The 18,799-nt window shown below is 41.4% G+C and overlaps 1 protein-coding gene across 2 annotated transcripts in view; it reads right to left on the bottom strand.

The window, feature by feature from the left end:
- Positions 1-5,240: 5,240 nt before the first annotated feature.
- The window catches only part of LOC147890806 (putative histone-arginine methyltransferase CARM1), a 125,683-nt gene continuing 112,124 nt past the window's right edge, over positions 5,241-18,799 (bottom strand). For both annotated transcript variants that reach the window (XM_087389439.1, XM_087389438.1), the window contains 5 exons: positions 13,735-13,812; positions 13,451-13,554; positions 8,388-8,560; positions 8,089-8,228; positions 5,241-6,218 (listed from right to left, as the gene is read on the bottom strand). In XM_087389439.1, the coding sequence (XP_087245565.1) occupies positions 6,015-6,218; positions 8,089-8,228; positions 8,388-8,560; positions 13,451-13,554; positions 13,735-13,812 (699 nt within the window). In that variant the 3' untranslated portion in view covers positions 5,241-6,014. The remainder of the gene's footprint in view (positions 6,219-8,088; positions 8,229-8,387; positions 8,561-13,450; positions 13,555-13,734; positions 13,813-18,799) is intronic.

The following is an 18,799-nucleotide window of genomic DNA, read 5'->3' on the forward strand; positions in this document are numbered from 1 at the left end:
GAGTTATTGTAATAAGATCCTCTGCACTTTCTCCATCGTCGACAATTACTTTATCCATCTGACACATGCAACTTCCAAGCTTAATTATTGTTACTACAATTGTAGCTAGTAGCAAGTAGTTCCCTTCTCCTTTGCTCATTATTTCTTTACAATCTTCCTTATACTTGTGGATACTAGTGGTCAGAATAAATATTAGATCAACTGTAAGCGTTTCATAACGTTCGACTTTGGTCAAAGGATCACATACTAAGGTGTAATCATATATTTTTCCATCGTTCTGAGTATTTCTATTACAAGCTAAAAAGTCAGTAATCTTGATGCAATCTTACATTCAACGTGTTAACAAAGTCGGCATAGTAAACCTCGCCTATTACGAGTGTTATGCACCCATCTTCTTCTCAATCAGTTAAGTCTAGCTTCAAAGTCTTGGGGTAATTGACATTTTGTAATGCCCACGTGCCATACTTATTTAATACTCTACCTTCAAATATTCTATTCTTAACATACAAGTCCACTTAATGAATGAGTAAAACCCTCTCATTAGACGAATACTCACTTTCGACGCTTAAATCATCGGATCACTCTATAGTTAAAGTATGGTAACATCTATCCTCTTGTGGAGGTTCTAACTTGACTCATTCGTCTTCTCTACAATCTATATCATCATGCATTCTTTTGACAGAGCTTTTGTCTACAGTGAACTACACAATTTAACGTAGAACGTACTTGAATATGAAATATTCACATTTACTATAGCCTCAGTACATTGGCTCAATTCAAAAACTATAAATATCTATCCCAATGTAGTTGACATATAAATTACTTGGTATACTGTACATTCGCAATATCTAATTAATCTGCCTAATTTTACTTTCCATATATAAGACAATTCATTTCAAAATAAGTCTTTATTTAAACAAATTATCAAAGATATATTCATATCAACCTTATCTATGTATAAACTATTCTTAACTATATAGATGCATATGTGTGCTTATACACTCGAAAAATCCTAAAGTTCTAGCATTTTCATAGTACCAAGGTTTCTGTTTTTTTACGCTTTACCTTCTTTATAACTGTAGGCAACTTCATTTTTGAACATTTATTCATATCAACGATTTTCAATACGACTCCTGCATGTCATGTTCAAATCCTTCTAATCAAGACAAAGTTGTATTATAAGTTCTCTCCTCAATTCTTCCTACACTAAGACAAAAAAACCCACAATTAAACATTGCATAAACTCTAGAAGTTATTCAAAATTAACATTCCCAAATTTATATGATTTTCAACTTGACAATATTAGACATTTTGTTAGTAAAATAGTTCCTACCCACTGCAAATATTTTATTAAAAAATCACAAAAGAAAACGACTTCATAACATTTTTTAATAACTACAAGTGTAAATTATTGTTGCTATAACAAAACTAATTACTATAATTATATTTAAATACGTTTCCTTCAAGTGTCACTACAGTTTAGATATTGAATTAGTTTAGGCATTGCAAAAGTAATCAATATAATCATATTTACATCCTTTCCCTGTAGATTAAACATATTTATACTTAAAAAAACAACAATAAGTTGTGTGCAATTTACAACTATAGTGAAATGCTTTATAAAAGTACAATTCGTAATTATATATAAAGTCATGTTCGCTAATCTTTCAAAAATTACATTAAACATATCAATAATTTAACATATTCATGCTAAACAAAAACAAAAGACAAAATTTTTGTAATGAGATTTCGCATAATCTAAACTTAATTATAACTAGCGTGATTACTTTATAAAAATTACAAAAAGTAATTATGTGTACAAACTTATATTAACTACTAGTTTCTCCTATTAGAGTCAAATGGTCTCTAAAATTTATTAAAACTTACAAGTGATTCATAAGGTAACTGTACCTTTGCCTTAATGCGAACACTCTTTACTACAAAGTATTGTTACTCTTTTGCTTAAACATATTTATACTAAAAAAAACACAAGAGTATATTCTAATCAATACTTAAACATATTCATGCTAAACAAAAACAAGACAAAATTTCTATAATGAGATTTCGCATAATCTAAACTAAATTATAACTAAGGTGAATCACTTTATAAAAATTCCAATAAGTAATTATGTATACAAACTTATATTAACTACTAGTTCTTCCTATTAGAGTCAAATGGTCTCTCAAATTTATTTAAACTTACAAGTAATTCATAAGGTAATTGAACCTTTGCCTTAGTGCGAAGAATTTCTACTACAAAGTATTGCTATTCTTTCTTGCAAAGTATAAAAAATACATTACCATTACTAAAATATCTGAAGCTGTACTTTGACCACAATTTCTACTAATGGTCATGAAATTTAAATATATTCATAATGATTGTCTTTCTTAAATGACAATTAAATAGAAAGTAAAAATTTATAATATTTAACATGAGAACAATCTGACTTAACAAAATATCTTTTAAAAAATGCTCACAGAGAAAAACACATATAGCGAGGGTAGCACAGCCAAGGCAGTATGCGAACGCAATAGAGGCGCACATATACAAGTCATGGAGGGAAAGAAACTTAGAAGTTTGCAATAAAAGCAGAGGCTCAAAGCAACACTACGCCTGGCCAATGAGGAAGGGCACACGAGCACTATGCACAGAGAAGGTAGCGCAATCGCGTGAGTGAAAAAAGTGCAGGCAGTCTCGCGTATATGACATGCATGCCAGTCACTCATCGATTTCAAAAAAGATACAATCATTACAGAAGATACAATCATTTCAGAAGACGAGCCGACAAAACAAGAACAAAGATAGAAGTAGCATAGCCAACAGATGGACAAAAAGTGCCATAAGTTTAGCGTGTATGACCTGCATGCACTTATTCATCGATTTCAAAAAATATAAAGCAAAGAGAGGCGGATTCAACTACAGCATCATACTCTTGTCCGCTCCTCCAATCCGAGATAAAATCGATTCAAAAAACGACAAAATAAAAGCGCGAAATACCTTCAACACACTCAGCTATCTCCATTTCGCAACTGTTCCCCATCAGAATGCAAGGACTTCTGAAACGTTAAGAGCAAACAACTTCCTTTCAAACTCGAGCAACGAAACCACAACAACGCAAACACTTCAAGACTTTTGATAGATAAACACAGCAATAGAGATACTGTCGTAACACATATACCATTTGACTACAATCACGAGGCCTTTTATAGACGAACTTGAACGACCAAAAGACAGCAATAGCACATTCTTTTTCAATCCAACATTCCACAAGGTTCATTGACCGACCTCATTCCCTCGAATAATCTAACCGACTCAACTCACAATCCACACACAAAATGACAACACTGGAAGGCCCCTTTATTTTCCCCTTCGAAACTGACAAGCAACAATAGTTTGTTGCATGTTCAATTTCTTTGGGTCCGTATAACACAAAAACCGACATAAGACTGTTTCTTCGCGTTTCTCCATCCCCAGGACCCACACAAACACCTATGACGGGATCACCAGTCTATCAAAAGTGTTTGGAAGCAAGGGATGGTTGGAAGAAGTGAGCCAATACTAAGGAGCCTAAGAGAAAGACAACCGAAACCCAAAACCGTAACATTGAAAACAACGACAAGCCATTTGTAAGACCGAAAAGAGGGCCTACGAGTTGAAAAGAACGCCGAGGGAGCGCAACAACACTCCGCCATAAGAAAGCAAAGAATAACAACCCATCAAAAGCACCCTAACCTAACTGTAAAATACGCAGTAACCAATAGACTAACCTCGACCTAACCTCCCTTGTCGCATTAACCCAAACCCTAACCTAACCCTAAGGTACGCACTAACCACCCCGCTAACCTCAACCTAACCTCCCTGGTCATGCTAACCCGATCAACTTGACTGCCTACACGCTAAAACCCACTTACGTAACCCAAGGGCCCCAAAAAAACCACCCATCCCTAAGTCCCTTCCAAGGCCAATAAAAGGAAATAGCCTCTCTCATCCCTCTTATCCCCCTCAAAGGAAAGGCAATAGCAATTCGAAATACTCTCTCTCTCCACATCCCTTTATCGGAATACAACATTCTATTCTATTCTATTCTCTCTATATCTGTCTATCTATCTATCTATCCACAGCCCTTTATCGGAATCTATCTATCTATCCATCCATCCATCTATCCACACCCGTTTGTCGGATAGCCCTCAAACTAGTTCCTTTACAAGGACTCCCCATGGCCCATAACTCTTATAGACCCCTTTAGGGCTTTCGAAGAGTTTAATTGACTTTCTTTATTTCTTCTCATGTAGATGGTTATGCCAGGGTATGTGTGCCCTTTCACAAACAGATCAACCTTGGGAGGCTCTAGTGACTCCTTAGCTCTCATTGCATTTGGATTTACTTAATTTTATCTAACTTTTGTTCTTTTATAGACTTAATAATCTCTCTCTCTCTCTTTGGAATTTACTTGTATTTTTTGACATGCAAGGCATTTTGTGGCATGATTGCCATGCCCTTCCTTTGTGCAAGCATAATCGCCCCTTCAACAATTTATGCAATGGACATTTGTCATTTGTTGCAAGCAAAGGTAGTAACCTTGTTCATTGTCATCGTCATTTGTGTAGAGGTAATAACCTTGTTCAAAATAATGCACATGTTTCAATATATCTATGACAACGTACAAGTATTTGTGTGGAACTAAAGTAATAGGTACATTCAGTAAATCAATTGTGTTTTATTTTTAATTGGAATAAATCTGTGGATAATGGTCATCGGAGTTTCCTTTTGTACCACATTTAAACTTTAAGTTTCCATGCATTTGAATCCATGGAGTGAAGTTGACATTTGAAATACGGTCTTGATGAAAGTTGAAATTCAAGTATTAAAACTATATCATGATTGATAATAATTCCTAGGAGAGGCACACATCGAGGTCAATGCCAAAACTTTGCTACTAAATTTAATATTATGATTCATGATTTATGATCCATAGCAATGAAGCTGAAGACCAGGATGGAACTGATCATATAGATATAAATCAAAACAAACCCCTCGCCCCCCGCACACCCCCCCCCCCCCACCAAAAAAAAGGCTTTTGGAGGTTCATTTTAAGAATAAAATTCTCGATTGTCTAAATTGATTGTACGACATGCACAGGCCAATAATACAAACACCACACATTACTTAGTAAAATAATGGCCTCACACAAATTTCAACCACTTTACCAATGTGACCCCACCACATAGAACATAGCTAGTTTGAGGTTGCTTTGGGAAAAGAATCAGGTACTACATTTTTTGGTTCTGCTCACGACAGTCTCTCTCAGCTCCTCCCACATGAGAACCGTTTTTCCTTCACGCATTGACTCTATGGATTTCCCTATGTCTGCAATACTAGATTGGATTGAGACATATGGATCAAAAAGGAACTGAGCAGGATCCTTGAAATCAAATGTAGATAGTAAAGGAGAACTTCAATTTAGTGCATCTGAATCAGTCAACAAATCTTCTTGGTCTCCAAACTTTCTGCCACTGCCTGGTATTTCACAGATGTAAACTAGAGACACCAACAAAGGGAGCCCAGAAAAATTTGTTCATGTAACTGTGTTCAACATAAATTCACGGCATCATCATGTTCACAATATTCTGCAAGGACGCAGCCTCTAATTTCTTGTTTTGTCTTTAAAAGTTATCAGTGTACAATATTAAAGCTCACTATTTTACAAGGCTGGTATCCCATCCTTCGAGATCCCTTCATCCCGATCACAACACACAATGAATTTTCTGTCTGCAGATCTAAGCCCCGACGGCCTATTAAAATGAAAGTGTACAGCTTTGTCCTACTTACATCAAAATTATTCACGCCTATAGAGTACAACCCTAAAAACTGGGTAGAACAAGAAAAACCTTTTGTTTAAAAAGTTTTCGAGGGTCAGGTGGAAGGCGGAGAGAGAGAGAGAGAGAGAGAGAGAGAGAGAGAGAGATAGAGAGAGAGACCTGTTGAATGTCATTTCTGTGGCATAATCAATAAACTATGAACCATTCCAAAAATTTTGTTGGTAGACTTGTTGTGGAGGATGCTGCTGCATGGAAGAAAGAAGCTGCTGCTGAGGTTGCAATTGTTGCTGCCTCTGCATAATTCCAGCTGTCGAAGTTGCCAGCTGTGGTACGACGGTCGCGGGTTCACTTTGATTTTGAGACAATTGAGCATGTGTCTGCTGGGACTGTTGACTACCCTGCCACAGTTTAGATACCAGATCCTTTAATAGCCTGAGCATTGCAACAAGCTCTTTTATGCAACCATGCCCTGCAAGACTTTTCTAATTCAAAAAGAACCTCGACAATAATCAAGTTCCAAACACTTACACCTAGTAAATCATTCTTATTGACAAGCTTGCCATCATTTCCAACAAGCGAAAGGAAAAAAAAACAAGTCGAATGACTTTTGCCATCATAAGGCCTTCCCAAAAGGTTGGTGGAGAAATTTCCAAGAAGCAGAGGTGGAAGCAGCAGCAAATGCGTTGGAGACAATGGAGGAGGGGTGCAGCTTTGGGAGATGATGCGGGCGTGGAGGTAGAGAGTGGGGGGAAGAGAGAGAGAGAGAGAGAGAGAGAGAGAGAGAAGGGAGTGAAATAGGAATTCAACGTGGACTAATAGTGAAATAGGAAAGTCCAACTTGGACCAATACTAGTGGGACAAAAATTACAACCAATTTCGTTTCTTGGAGCTGATTTCATTACTAAGACTCTCCCTTCTACAGGGCAGGCCAAACGGGGGGGAAGTGGGGGGGGGGGGGGGGGGCGGGACGGGGGGGCTGAAAAAGTATCCAAAATACTTCATCGGAAACATCAAATAAAAGGTTTTGCAAGTAATGAGTGTTATGCCAATGATTTTTGTCATTCTTCATCCACATGAACTTTTCTTCTGTACATAGCAGTTGACCCCATGGTTCAGCCAGGTTCAAGGATATTTACACTTACTTGTACTTTGGAAACAGATGATTCAAGTGTTGCTGTTTCTTTTCATACACTAAAAATGATAAAGGAATATTATTAGAAAATCATCCAACAAGTTTCCATCCTCCTTTATCGCAACCACAGAGGTACAATAATAGCGGAGTAATGAAAGTTATGCCAATGATTTTTGTCATTCTTCATCCACATGAACTTTTCTTCTGTACATAATGCTTGATGCCATGGTTCAGCTAGGTTCTTATTTGTACTTTTGAAAGTTTCCTCAGATGATTCAAGTGTTGCTGTTTCTTTTCATACACTAAAAATGATGAAGGAATATTTATAGAAAATCATCCAACAAGTTTCTATTCTCCTTTATCGCAACCACAGAGGTACAATAATAGGTCCGCACCACTTGAGGATTCATTCTCTTAATGTCAAGAACTTTGCCTCATTGATGTATATTTGAACCTGTTCAAGGCCTGATCTTGCTATACCATAGGAATTCTCAGCCAAGCGGGCTGTCATGAAGCGAATGATGCAATGTGTTCAGGGACCAAGTTTGTTAATGGTGATCCACTATAAACAGACACGCTAACGGGGTTCTCTAAAGCCAATTGGAAAATAAGGGGATATGGATACTGGATGTGCCATTACTGCTTACCTTTTCTTGCTTTAGCGAATTGGTGCAGAAAACGGCAACCTTGTATTGCCTTTCTAGCGCAAAGTACATTGCCCTCCTTACCTTCCCTTGCTGTTTTCTTGCATTTCCTTAAGCCCCCTTTTGTGCTCCAGTGCTTGCAGCAGGCTGCTGCATCTTTGCTGCTCGCCCGGCAGCTGGCTGCTCCTCTCCTTTAGCTCATCCCTCTCCATCCCATTCCCTTGCAAGTGGCCTCTCCATCCCATTCCCTCGGGTCTCGTCCCTCTCCATCCCAATCCCTCATCCGGCCAAACAATACTGCAGTGTCTTTTGAAACGGCAAACAATCAAATCTTTGCCTTCTGCTTAAAATCGTGAATACCCAAAACTACAGCCCAAGTTCGTCACATAATATTGTACACACCGCTGCAAGCAGTCTGCAATTCACATGATACCTTAGGCAGTAACAATACCGTATCATAATACCAAAAAACCAAGAGGAAAGTATCATGACCTGTTGATGTAGCTGTTGAATTTGATCCTGAGTCCACGTATAAGGTTGAGGCTGTGACATTCTATAGTAAGGTTCCTTCAAATCCAGCTTTCCTGAAGATGTCTGTACAACAGCTTGACCCGATGCACCCCACATCTTGACTGTTCAAATAGTTTCACATAGCAAATTTTAACCAATCAATCGCAAAATGAAATCAATTAAATTATCACCTCAATCAGATGCATAAACTGCACGTCTAGATGATAGCTCACACCCCAGCACATACTACGTCATTACAAATTCTCTTCGTACTCCCGTACCTGACATTGTGAGATTCAAGGTGTAACTCTGAGCACTATGAGCAACCATGTTGAGATGCCCTGTGATGACTTGTCCCGCCATAACATACAAGGGCTGAGATAATACGCAGCGCAATTGATACCAATGGGTAGTTGGTGCTCCTGGTGCAGTTGTGAGCCATCTCTGCACAGTACTGTGAAAAGAAATTGCCATGCAAAACCAGTTACTTACAGGTCTATGTATACTTCATGTAAATTTGTCTATATGCTTGAGTATTATCTGAGAAGAAGATTTGATTGTCATATAGGATCCCATGCACACAAATATGAAGATGCTTTCATTATGAATTAAAAGTCAACAATTTCCAATGGTTTTAAACTTAAAGACGGTCTGATTTCAAAATATAAACATTATGGGCTCAATGCATGTGGCAAAAAACCCAGTAATAATCATCAAATATATGAAAAGCCAGAAAACATTAGGATAAGTGAAGAACTCTGCCATATTTGGATGAGGTATGGACATGGCATACGGCCATGCAATGCATGGGTTCCTAGGCATTGGTGGGCAGGCCCTTGTCCTTTGTCCGCGCTATATCCTTTCACTTCAGCTAATCGGTCTACCCTCATTGATCGAGGTAAGGGAGCAATTTCTATCTCCTCTAATATCCTTACAGGGTTTTAGGGACTCCGGCATCGTTCTTGGCTCACAGAAACTCCTCTCCTCTTGCAAACCTTGGAGAGATGGAGTTTGTACCCTCTAGTTATTGGGACACAGTTATTGGTATTTCATTTGATAGCTCCACAACTATTGGGGCTCTTTCCCATGTTAATTTCCCTCTTCTGCATTATTCTAGGAGATTTATGCAATAGGGAGTTGTTTTCGCCACTAGATGAGTAAGTTGTTCCACGTTGCTTCCTTTCGCCGATGAGGATTGTTACTCAAACATACAACGCCTTGGTGGTGTACCTCATCGAAGCCATAGGCAACTGATTCAGATTCAGCTTCAACCAGGTCTTACAAAAACTCGATGCTAGAGATTATCCGAAGTTAGGTAAACTGCTTTCAAGTCATACCTTTTGGTCTCTTGCTTTGAACACCAGAGGGGGAGCATGCATTTAAATCACAGCTTCCTTTCATTCGGACATGGTGTCATTATACCCTCTAGAGCACAATGTATCGTTCTGTTGATCGGGGGACGGAAGATTGGTGTGCTCAACCTACATGCCCTCCAACACAGGAGACCATGTCCTCTTCTATAACAAACTTTTTTCTTGGGCCCCCATTGCACAGAGTCATGGAATATTGGAGATGTCACTTCTACATGGCTAGACAAAAGAGAAGGTGCCATTTATTGACTAGAGAGAGCAACTTGGGATGCCTTTCTCTTTCAATACAGTGGCAGAGATGCTTGGATAAATGATGCAGCCTTTCATCAATACTAACAGCTCATTCTCTCTCACTGTGAACATTGCAAACAGCTCTCTCTCTCTCTCTCTCTCTCTCTCTCTCTCTCTCTCTCACACACACACACACACAGCACACTAGGGCCCAAGACAACAGCCGGGCTGGACCCCCCCGAAGGTCTTTATTACTTCAAAAATTCTGAGAGCAGAGAGTTCAGCGTAAAGTTGATCGTTACAAAATTCAAAACGTGAAGACTTTTACAAGAGCTCAAAACTCATTCTTTTGGCAACATGCCAAGTGTCCAATTTCTAGTCTACTTTCCTAACTAATGCCACTAGGGGCAACTTTGGAGTCTTCAAAGCACTTGGTCATGTGAGTGAGCTCCGAATCGCTCGCCTAGCTCCAAATTACGTTATCCTTATATCTGTCCTGGTACCTGCAACCAATAGCTAAAGCGCACAACCATGGCACTGTGGCTTGGGAGACTTTGATCCTACCTACGTGGCAACAAGCCCTCAATATAATACATCCAGACTTGCAGAGCAAAGCTTTATTATGCAAGATGGTGGTCAAAGGACTCTTGCTAGGATAGGAACCCTGGAAGGACATTTTCATTAGATGTGTACAACCCTACTCTCCTTCCACAAGCGGAGATTGAATGGATAGTACAAAGTGGATATTTACCTCAGCCCATCTCATGACTCCCTCCTCCCCTCTTATGGCTGCTATCCTAAAAACTTGGGCCAACATCAAGAGTTTCCCCCCTCCTCTCTGGAAGAGATCGATACACAATCTATCATGTAGAAAGACAATATACTTGATGATCGTGGCAAACCACTTGGAATTTCTAATGGTGTAGATGGGAGAGAGGCCCTACTTCCTCGGTGGGTCCGGGAAGATCTTCAAAAGACTTCCACATGATCACACACTCCACTTAGTAAGTCACCTAAGAGAGAGTACAAGGAGAATCCAGCAGATTTGATGCAACCATACCCATGGATTGGGTTCTTTCGGGTCACAGGCCTTTTTCTCGGTGTACTTGGCTAGCGGCTTTAAAGACATCAGGGATCCTACTGCAGGTCATCTTGTGGCTTATATTCAATTTTATTTGCCATTGATCCTGTTCACCAAGGCAGATCTTACTTCTTTCATGTTTCCCATTATGGAAATCTTTTCGCGTTCCAAACATGGCAAAAAGAGTCTCAGGCTGCTTTAAATGCATCAAATTTGTTCTCCTAAGATGCATGGTGGTTTGAGCATCACAAATATCCAGGTGCACATCCTTGCTCACAGGGGAAAAATGTTGCTGCAATTTCTGCAAGGTGATCAGCCTTGGGCTCTTATGATTAGATCTCTGGTCACACATATCAGTATTTCTGCCTTTGGTCACCGGCAAATCAATTACTGGGATTTCATATTTGGTCGCATCGACGGCAATTTGCCTGGCTGCCCTTTGGTCTCCAGTTTGCTTCTTGATTGGAAGTGCGTCCTCTCTCATCCGGAATGGCATGGTCGACAATCCTTGCTGGGTAATTCTTTACACGCTGACAGCATTCACTGGTCGACAGCTTTTTAGTCTCCACTGGCTTTACAGGAACCTCGCCGTTCCTACTTTGTTTCTTTTAAGGGGGCATCACTTCTATTGCTGATGTTATTCATGATGATGGCTCTATCCTACCTTTTTCTCTGGCAGCTACACAGCATGGCTTGGGCTATCATTATCGTGCTTTGTGGCAACAAATTGCTTATATGCTTTCGCCTTTTGTTCCGATTCCTCCTTTGGAACTTCACGACAGGTTGGAGGATTGGACTTTGACTTCCCCAGGGTCCTCTTCTCGCCCTTTGAGGCTATCTCAGATTACGGTGCCTGCATCGTATAAAATCCTTTTGCCTCAACCTTGGGTTTCAAACAAAGGCAATTCTATTTGGCGAATGCATCGCCCAACCAAGCGGTGGAGAAAGAGATTACAACAACTTTGAGCCTACAAAACTTCTCTTCGCCAACAGGTTTTCTTCTGGCGAGTGCTTCTGGGCATTTTTCCATCTAGACACATGTTGGCACATAGACACATTGATCCTGCTCATTGCCACAGATGTTTGAGTTCTCAGGAGACTATGTCTCATTTATTCTGATTCATTGATCCTGCTCATTGCCACAGATGTTTGAGTTCTAAGGAGACTATGTCTCATTTATTCTGATTTTGTCCATGTTCTCGTGAGTTCATTGATCTTCTGCGACAGCGCCTGCGAGCGAGATTCCCGACTGTTCCTTTTCGGAAGTCTTTCTGGCTCTTTGGTTTTCATCCACCCAGACCGGAGTTTCATCTTTTCTTTGTTTGGGTTCGCTATTGGGCACTCTCGACTTTATGGACAGACAGGAACTGTAAAGTCTTTAGTGATCCTATATTTTCCTTGTTTGGCTTTTTTAACCGTTCTCTGAACAATCCTTATTTGATTGCTTGCAGACGCACTGCATAGATCATGATGTATAACTAGCATACACTGAGATTTTCAGCTGATGTAATTTTGGCTGCCTCGTTTTAAGATCGCTACTCTTGTAATATAATCAATCAAAAGTTTTCACTTTAAAAAAAAGTGTGTGTGTATGTGTGTGTACATACACATACATCGAATTATCTTACGCAGTTACGGAAGCCCCAACAGCTAAAATTTTTTAATCAACAAAAAATCTAAATTTGTATGATTGGACATATTCTTGTCTTACAAAAGTATACATGCATGCATACATACATACATACATACATATACATATACATATACATAGAGACATACATATACATACATATATATGTACATGTATATATATGTGTGTGTATACAATATATGTGTATATGTATATGTATGTATGTGTATATATATGTACATGTATATATGTGTGTGTACACAATATAGGTGTATATGTATATGTATATGTATATGTATATGTATGTATGCATGTTTGTGTGTGTACACATGTACACGCACATACATACATACATGGCTTGCAAGAGATTCTCTCGGATGACCTAGTTCACCTCATGATATGTGAGCAGGGACTCAAAGCTATACTGAAAGGGGGTAGTCTGTCTGTGTGGAGCCCTAGACTCTAAAGCCACTAACATGTGCCCAAACTCATTCTCTAAAAACACAACACAACACATAGTGCAGCTTCAATCACATGATAGTCACTCAAAAGGCTGAAAACCATAAACTCCATCATGCATAGGAGGTACTAGCTACTATGACATCCCCACCGATGTCATTAACGCCGCCCAAGGGTGGGTGTAGACCATAGTATAAACATATGCTCTCACACATACAAATCCACACACCGACACATACTTGAGCATTCATTTATACAAAGGTCCTCGTACTGAGTTTCTATTGGCACACCCAATGTGAAGGGCAAACTCACCCATAACAAAGGCTCGCACTAAAGGAGAAAGCTAATCAAAAAGTAGTCCATATTCTCTTCATTCAAGCTACAACCGCTTGTGACGACTATACGATTACTATTAATTTGTCCATTCAAATAGGCAAGGCAACAAACTTCAAATGTTGTAAGGTATGATGTTCAGTAACCACAAAATAAAATCCCCTTTAAAAAAACAAATCAGACCGTGAATTGAGACCACACATTGAAGGACAGCAACTAACTGAGACCTAATTGCCATACCTTCCATTAAAGAGCACATCAAACCAGCAGGCAAGACCATGAACACGAGCAGCCATGGTTGCAGTGAAACTTAAAGGGATATTTATCTCATAAAAGTCCTCCTCCTGCAAAGCAACAAATTGAGAAAAGCAATACATTCTCATGACAATAGAACTGGTGTACAAGAATATAGCAGCTGCGCACTTTAGATTTGTACTTCATTAAAAAATAAATAGATTCCTGAATGTGTGCAGGGAAAGGAAACTTTGGAAGGAAAGAAGGGGGAGTGGGGGGGAAAGTGTTACCTTGATAGTGGCAAAATCAAGCGTATGAAATATAGGAGGAGCCACAAGCAATCTCGGGTCGAAGGCATCCACTACAGGCTGCAAACCACCAACCAAGAAAGATGTTTCCAGACAGTGACATATTAGCTTGAGACTAAATATGGACCTTTCTTAGTCTTGACATGATGTATAGACTACATGCTACTCTAAAGATACTATATTCCCAACTATTGATTTTCTTAAGCACAAAAACCAGAAAAACCAATAACAATAACAAAACAAAAAAGAGCTCTGACATTGAAGAGTTTGTCATTGGTTCAGACAGCTCACTATCTGATCTTGACATCCATGCTCTCTCTCTCTCTCTCTCTCTCTCTCTCTCTCTAAGCAGATGTACTAGCTGGGCTTTTTTGCTGTCCCGTAGAACTATTGGTCTCCCGTGGACATTAATATACCGACTGCCATGTATGCAGCACCTTTCTCGGGGAGTGATATTTCAGCGACAGAGTGGAAGAGGTTTGAAAGGCTACAGGTGATTATGGGATCCAGCATGATTCGGAGCAAGCCCTCAGTCCCCCTTCAGATTATACAGGCAGAGTTCGCCATGACTCCTCTCCAGGATGATGCCATCTTTCAGACAGTGACTTTCCTCCACAGAGTCTGCGCCTTACCCTAGTAGAGATTATCGAGGCTAGCACCACGCGACTAGCAGAGAGCAGTGTTGATACAGCATAGTACGCACTAGTATCCACCTGGTTTGGTAGTCACGGCATTCAAATGAACAGACGTCCCCCCTTTCAGTACAGCATGGATGCACCACCCAAGATGATCCCACAAGATGAGATCAATCATATCATACGGTTGGACCTTCTCCTACTCCACACATCTAGGGCTTGGGGGGAGCTTGGGGGGAGAGGAGTTCCCCACCAAGATCCAGTTCTACCATGACCACTTCCTGAGGGTCTCAGAGCATCGTCTCATCATCAGACCTCAGTACCTCGAGGATAGGAGAGTCTCACATGCATTAAGGATCGCCATGGGTCAGTTGCAAGTCTCATCACATTAGCTGAGGATCGAGGCGGCGAGAGTTGCAAGCATACCCAGAGAGCAGAGGATCTGCACACTATGCTAGATAAAGGAGATCCAGATAGAGGAGCACTTTCTATGTATCTGCCTAGTCTACTATGAGATCCGAGGGCAATATCACTTCCAATTTCCAAAGGGACATGACTTAGGTCCACTTACACGGCTGATCCATTTTCCCGATCAAGTTTGTGTTGGCCTCTATCTGATTGAGATGCAACGACAGAGAGATATACTAATGCGACAGACCAGAGTGCAACAGGGAGGATTGATGCCACAGATCATCGAGATTGACAAAGCACAGACACTTGTTACAAACTTCTATGCCTCTGAGTCAACTGCAGGTGAGGCTAAGGAAGAGGATCTTCATGAGATCAGAGCATCACAGATTAGCAGTGGGAGTGTCCACCACGATGTTGCCATACGAGAGAGACAGATTCCACATGCGACACGGAGAGGGACCAAAGCATGCACGATCGAGATTTGGTCTATTTCAGGTCGCGATCGCCAGAGACAAAGCATAACCATTGACGTAGCCCTACTGGATCCAGAGATCGAGGAGACCACGCCCTCAACCGCATCGAGAGACAGCTCGACAGACACAAATACGAGAGCTCCTCACATCTCATCAGAGAGCCACCAGGTTACCTGGATATATGGAACCTGAGCATGCACTAGGAGCGTTAGCTCTGAGCACCGGATACTCTTCTGTTATTTTGCTACTCTAGATTTTATTTCCTTTTTTTTTTGCAAAGAAAGTGAAACCGGCCTTCAGTTTCCTAAAGGGCAGTAGACCATAACTCGCATTGCATATTCATTATTCACAGCCACATTGCATCATTTCCAACCACTTACTTTAAATAATACCACTTAAAACAACTGGAGAAATAATTGGATGGAGGCTAGAGTGCCCCTGCTCAATGAAACCAAGTACAAGACACCACACTGGCCCCAAACACTTGGTGCCCCTTCCGGTATTTATTTATTCTTTAGGATGAAATTGGTACATACAACAAGGGCTCACCCTTGTGCTCTGCCCCACGGGCTATTCCACTGTCCAAGCCAAACCTTGGCTATAACCTACATTCCATCCTAGTGCACACACTGGTACCCAATTGCCAAGGCACGGCTAAGGCACTCACCATTGTCCATAACCAACTGTAAAGGTGACCAAGCATTCCACAAAGACTGTAACCAACTGTTAAAGACAAGGCATCCATACACCTCCCAAAATGCTCAAGCAGCCCCAAGGCACCCAAATGCAATCACATGAAAGGGATAGCGACAAGAGAACTCAAACCAGCTTCAACTGTCTTCAATCCAGCTCCGAAACACCTCCAAAAGCAACACATCCAGTGTTGAGGCTAGCAGGAGGAACTGGCAGCTAGGAGTGGGGAAGGAAGAGAGGGATAACGAGCTGGAATCAGAGATAGAAGAGAGCAAGAGGGTCACGGGCAGGAGAGAGAAGCTGAGCAGGCCGTACAGCCAGGGAAAGGGGCCGCACAACCGTGAATAAGTGTCCGTACAGCAGCCTTTGGAATCCGTGCAGCAGCAGCAGCATTAATGACGCCCCTACAGCCAGCAAATAAACGTCTGTACAGCCAGCAAAATCACTCGTACTAGCAGGGAAATCATCCGTACAGAACGCCCGTATAGCCGTACGGACTGCCTCGAGATGCATGCAAACCAAGAAATGCAAGGAGTCAAGCCTTCCTTGGAATTCGTACAGTGTATCCCTTTACCTCGGGAGGAGTGAAGAATGAATAATCAAATAGAAAATGTACGTTGGCCTTGGAAGGAGAGGAAGAGGGTAGGTATGCATGAGGGAATGCTACGTGGCCCCCTCATTAAAGCTCTAACCCTTGCAAACCAATGGAACATTGGTTTGCCCCTCACATTAAAATCCTAACCCCTTCTAACCAATGCAACATTAGTTTCCTTGGTAGATTGAGAGAACCCATTTGGAAGTGCTCTGTCAATTGATTGCACCAGAGTTTGGCTGTGCCGCAATTGAGGGCTTTGTCTTGCAATTGTTCAGCAGTGTGTGGCTGGTTGGGCACTTGGTTGCGCAATTGCAGGTATGGCACTGACAGTGAATGTTATTGGGGTCTCTGTTGCATGCTTTGGAGAAACCCAGCTCACTACCTAGGGGATCTCTAGTACTGCGGCTAACAACCACGTGGGGGGACTATACAACCAGTGAATCCCTCGCAAAGTGAAAATGTAAAAAGCTCCTACAAGCCAAGCCTTGCAGAATCGAGCATGGCTGGCGATAGTCACCCTAGAGCCTGGGGTCCCACACTCCCAGGTGAAGCGAAGGGTGTAGATGATATCTTGCCAGATGGCGACCAAGGTAGCCGAGGGTGGAACCGGGTGCTCACCATCACCAGACTGCAACGAGCAACCCAAATGTTCCACGCAGTGACACTGGCTACTACGTCTCAAACGCTATCCTCCGGAAGAGGAGGAGAAGCCAGGCTATCAAGAGGGACCACCTCATGCAGCTCTATCCTCTGAATGCTTTGACCTTGTATCTCGTAAGCTGGAGAGATCTCATCAATTTGGAACCAGGTCACCATGCCCCAAGTGTAGTCCCTCTGAAGACTGTGGGTCATTGTACCACTACAACTGCGTGCCTGCCGATCGCTACCCAGTAGTCTCAAAAAATTGCTCCGTCATCCTATCCCCCTGTGCTACCCACCGGACCTAAGAAGAGTGATAGGAGAACTCTGTAGGATCATTAGATGAAAGAGCAAGTGCAAGGTGCAAAGAGTCGATAGATTCAACCGTCACGTCAATTGCAGTGTGAAAGAAAAAGAGTACATGGTACTTGTAGCTAGACCTAGACCCTAGGACTCGGATAACTAGGTGTCACATAGGACTAAGTGTCCTATGTAGCCTAAAAGACACTAAAACTATAAGTGCCTATATCTGTGCCTACAAAGCACATACCATGGCCTATAGGCCATCACTAGAAGCACCAGAAGATGGCCTAAAAACCCCCTTTATAGGATGGGCTGAAGTATTCTCGAAACGTCTCAGAATACCCGGTATTTTTCTGGTCATGGTGGCACATGTTCATCCAAAAGGATATAGCCACCTATGAATGTACAAGATATGTCTGATCATGTAACAAAGGGAATCAAGTGTAAAGCGTCACGGAAGACTTCGAAATTGGGACGAGGAAGTGCCTTTGTAAACATATCAGCTATGTTGTCCTCTGTGGGAAGATAGGACCACTCTATGTCTCCTGCTGACAACCGCTCCCGAACATAATGATAGTGAACTTCAATATGCTTCGTACGCGCATGAAACACTGGGTTACATGCAATGGCCAAAGCACTCTGGCAGTCTGTGTAGACCATAGTCGAGGATGTCTAACGAATACCAAGATCTATAAGTAACTGTCGAAGCCACACACACTCTACTGTAGCAGCGAAAGCTGACCTGTACTCAGCCTCACGGCTAGATGTGGCAACTGTTGATTGCTTCCTGCTCAGATGCTTGGGTACAGGAGCGCCTTGCTACGGCAAGGGCTCACTTGCAAACATTGCTTGATCCGAGAGCAGAGTATGCCTTCCATATGCACGGGAGTCCTTTTGGATACAGATGGGAGGGAGAGTCAATAAACAATTTTCTCTACACTAGGTCCCAGACATAGTAGAGAGAGTGTCAGGCAGCTTACTGACTTTGACCACGTTTTGCAATCTCATCCGAATACCGTCATGCACTCAAAAAGCCCCAAATTCTAAGAATGCCCTCCAAAAGACTTCACACGTGCCAAGCTTGTACGGAACTCTCGGGACAAGTACCACTGTACGGATAGCACTTGTACGGGACAAGTATCTCTGTACTTAACAGTACTGAGTGCAATACGGAATCCAATGTACGACACACGTACAATGTACGGAGATTGTATGGAGCGGGTACGTCTGTTGTACAAAAGCCTGGTGTACAGAATAACATGTACGGCAGTACGGATGCAGGTACGTTTCCATGTGGC

The sequence above is a fragment of the Dipteris shenzhenensis genome, chromosome 18, assembly GCF_047967505.1.
Source record: "Dipteris shenzhenensis isolate YYH24624 ecotype China chromosome 18, Dip_SZ_1.0, whole genome shotgun sequence".
NCBI classification, from domain to species: Eukaryota; Viridiplantae; Streptophyta; class Polypodiopsida; order Gleicheniales; family Dipteridaceae; genus Dipteris; species Dipteris shenzhenensis.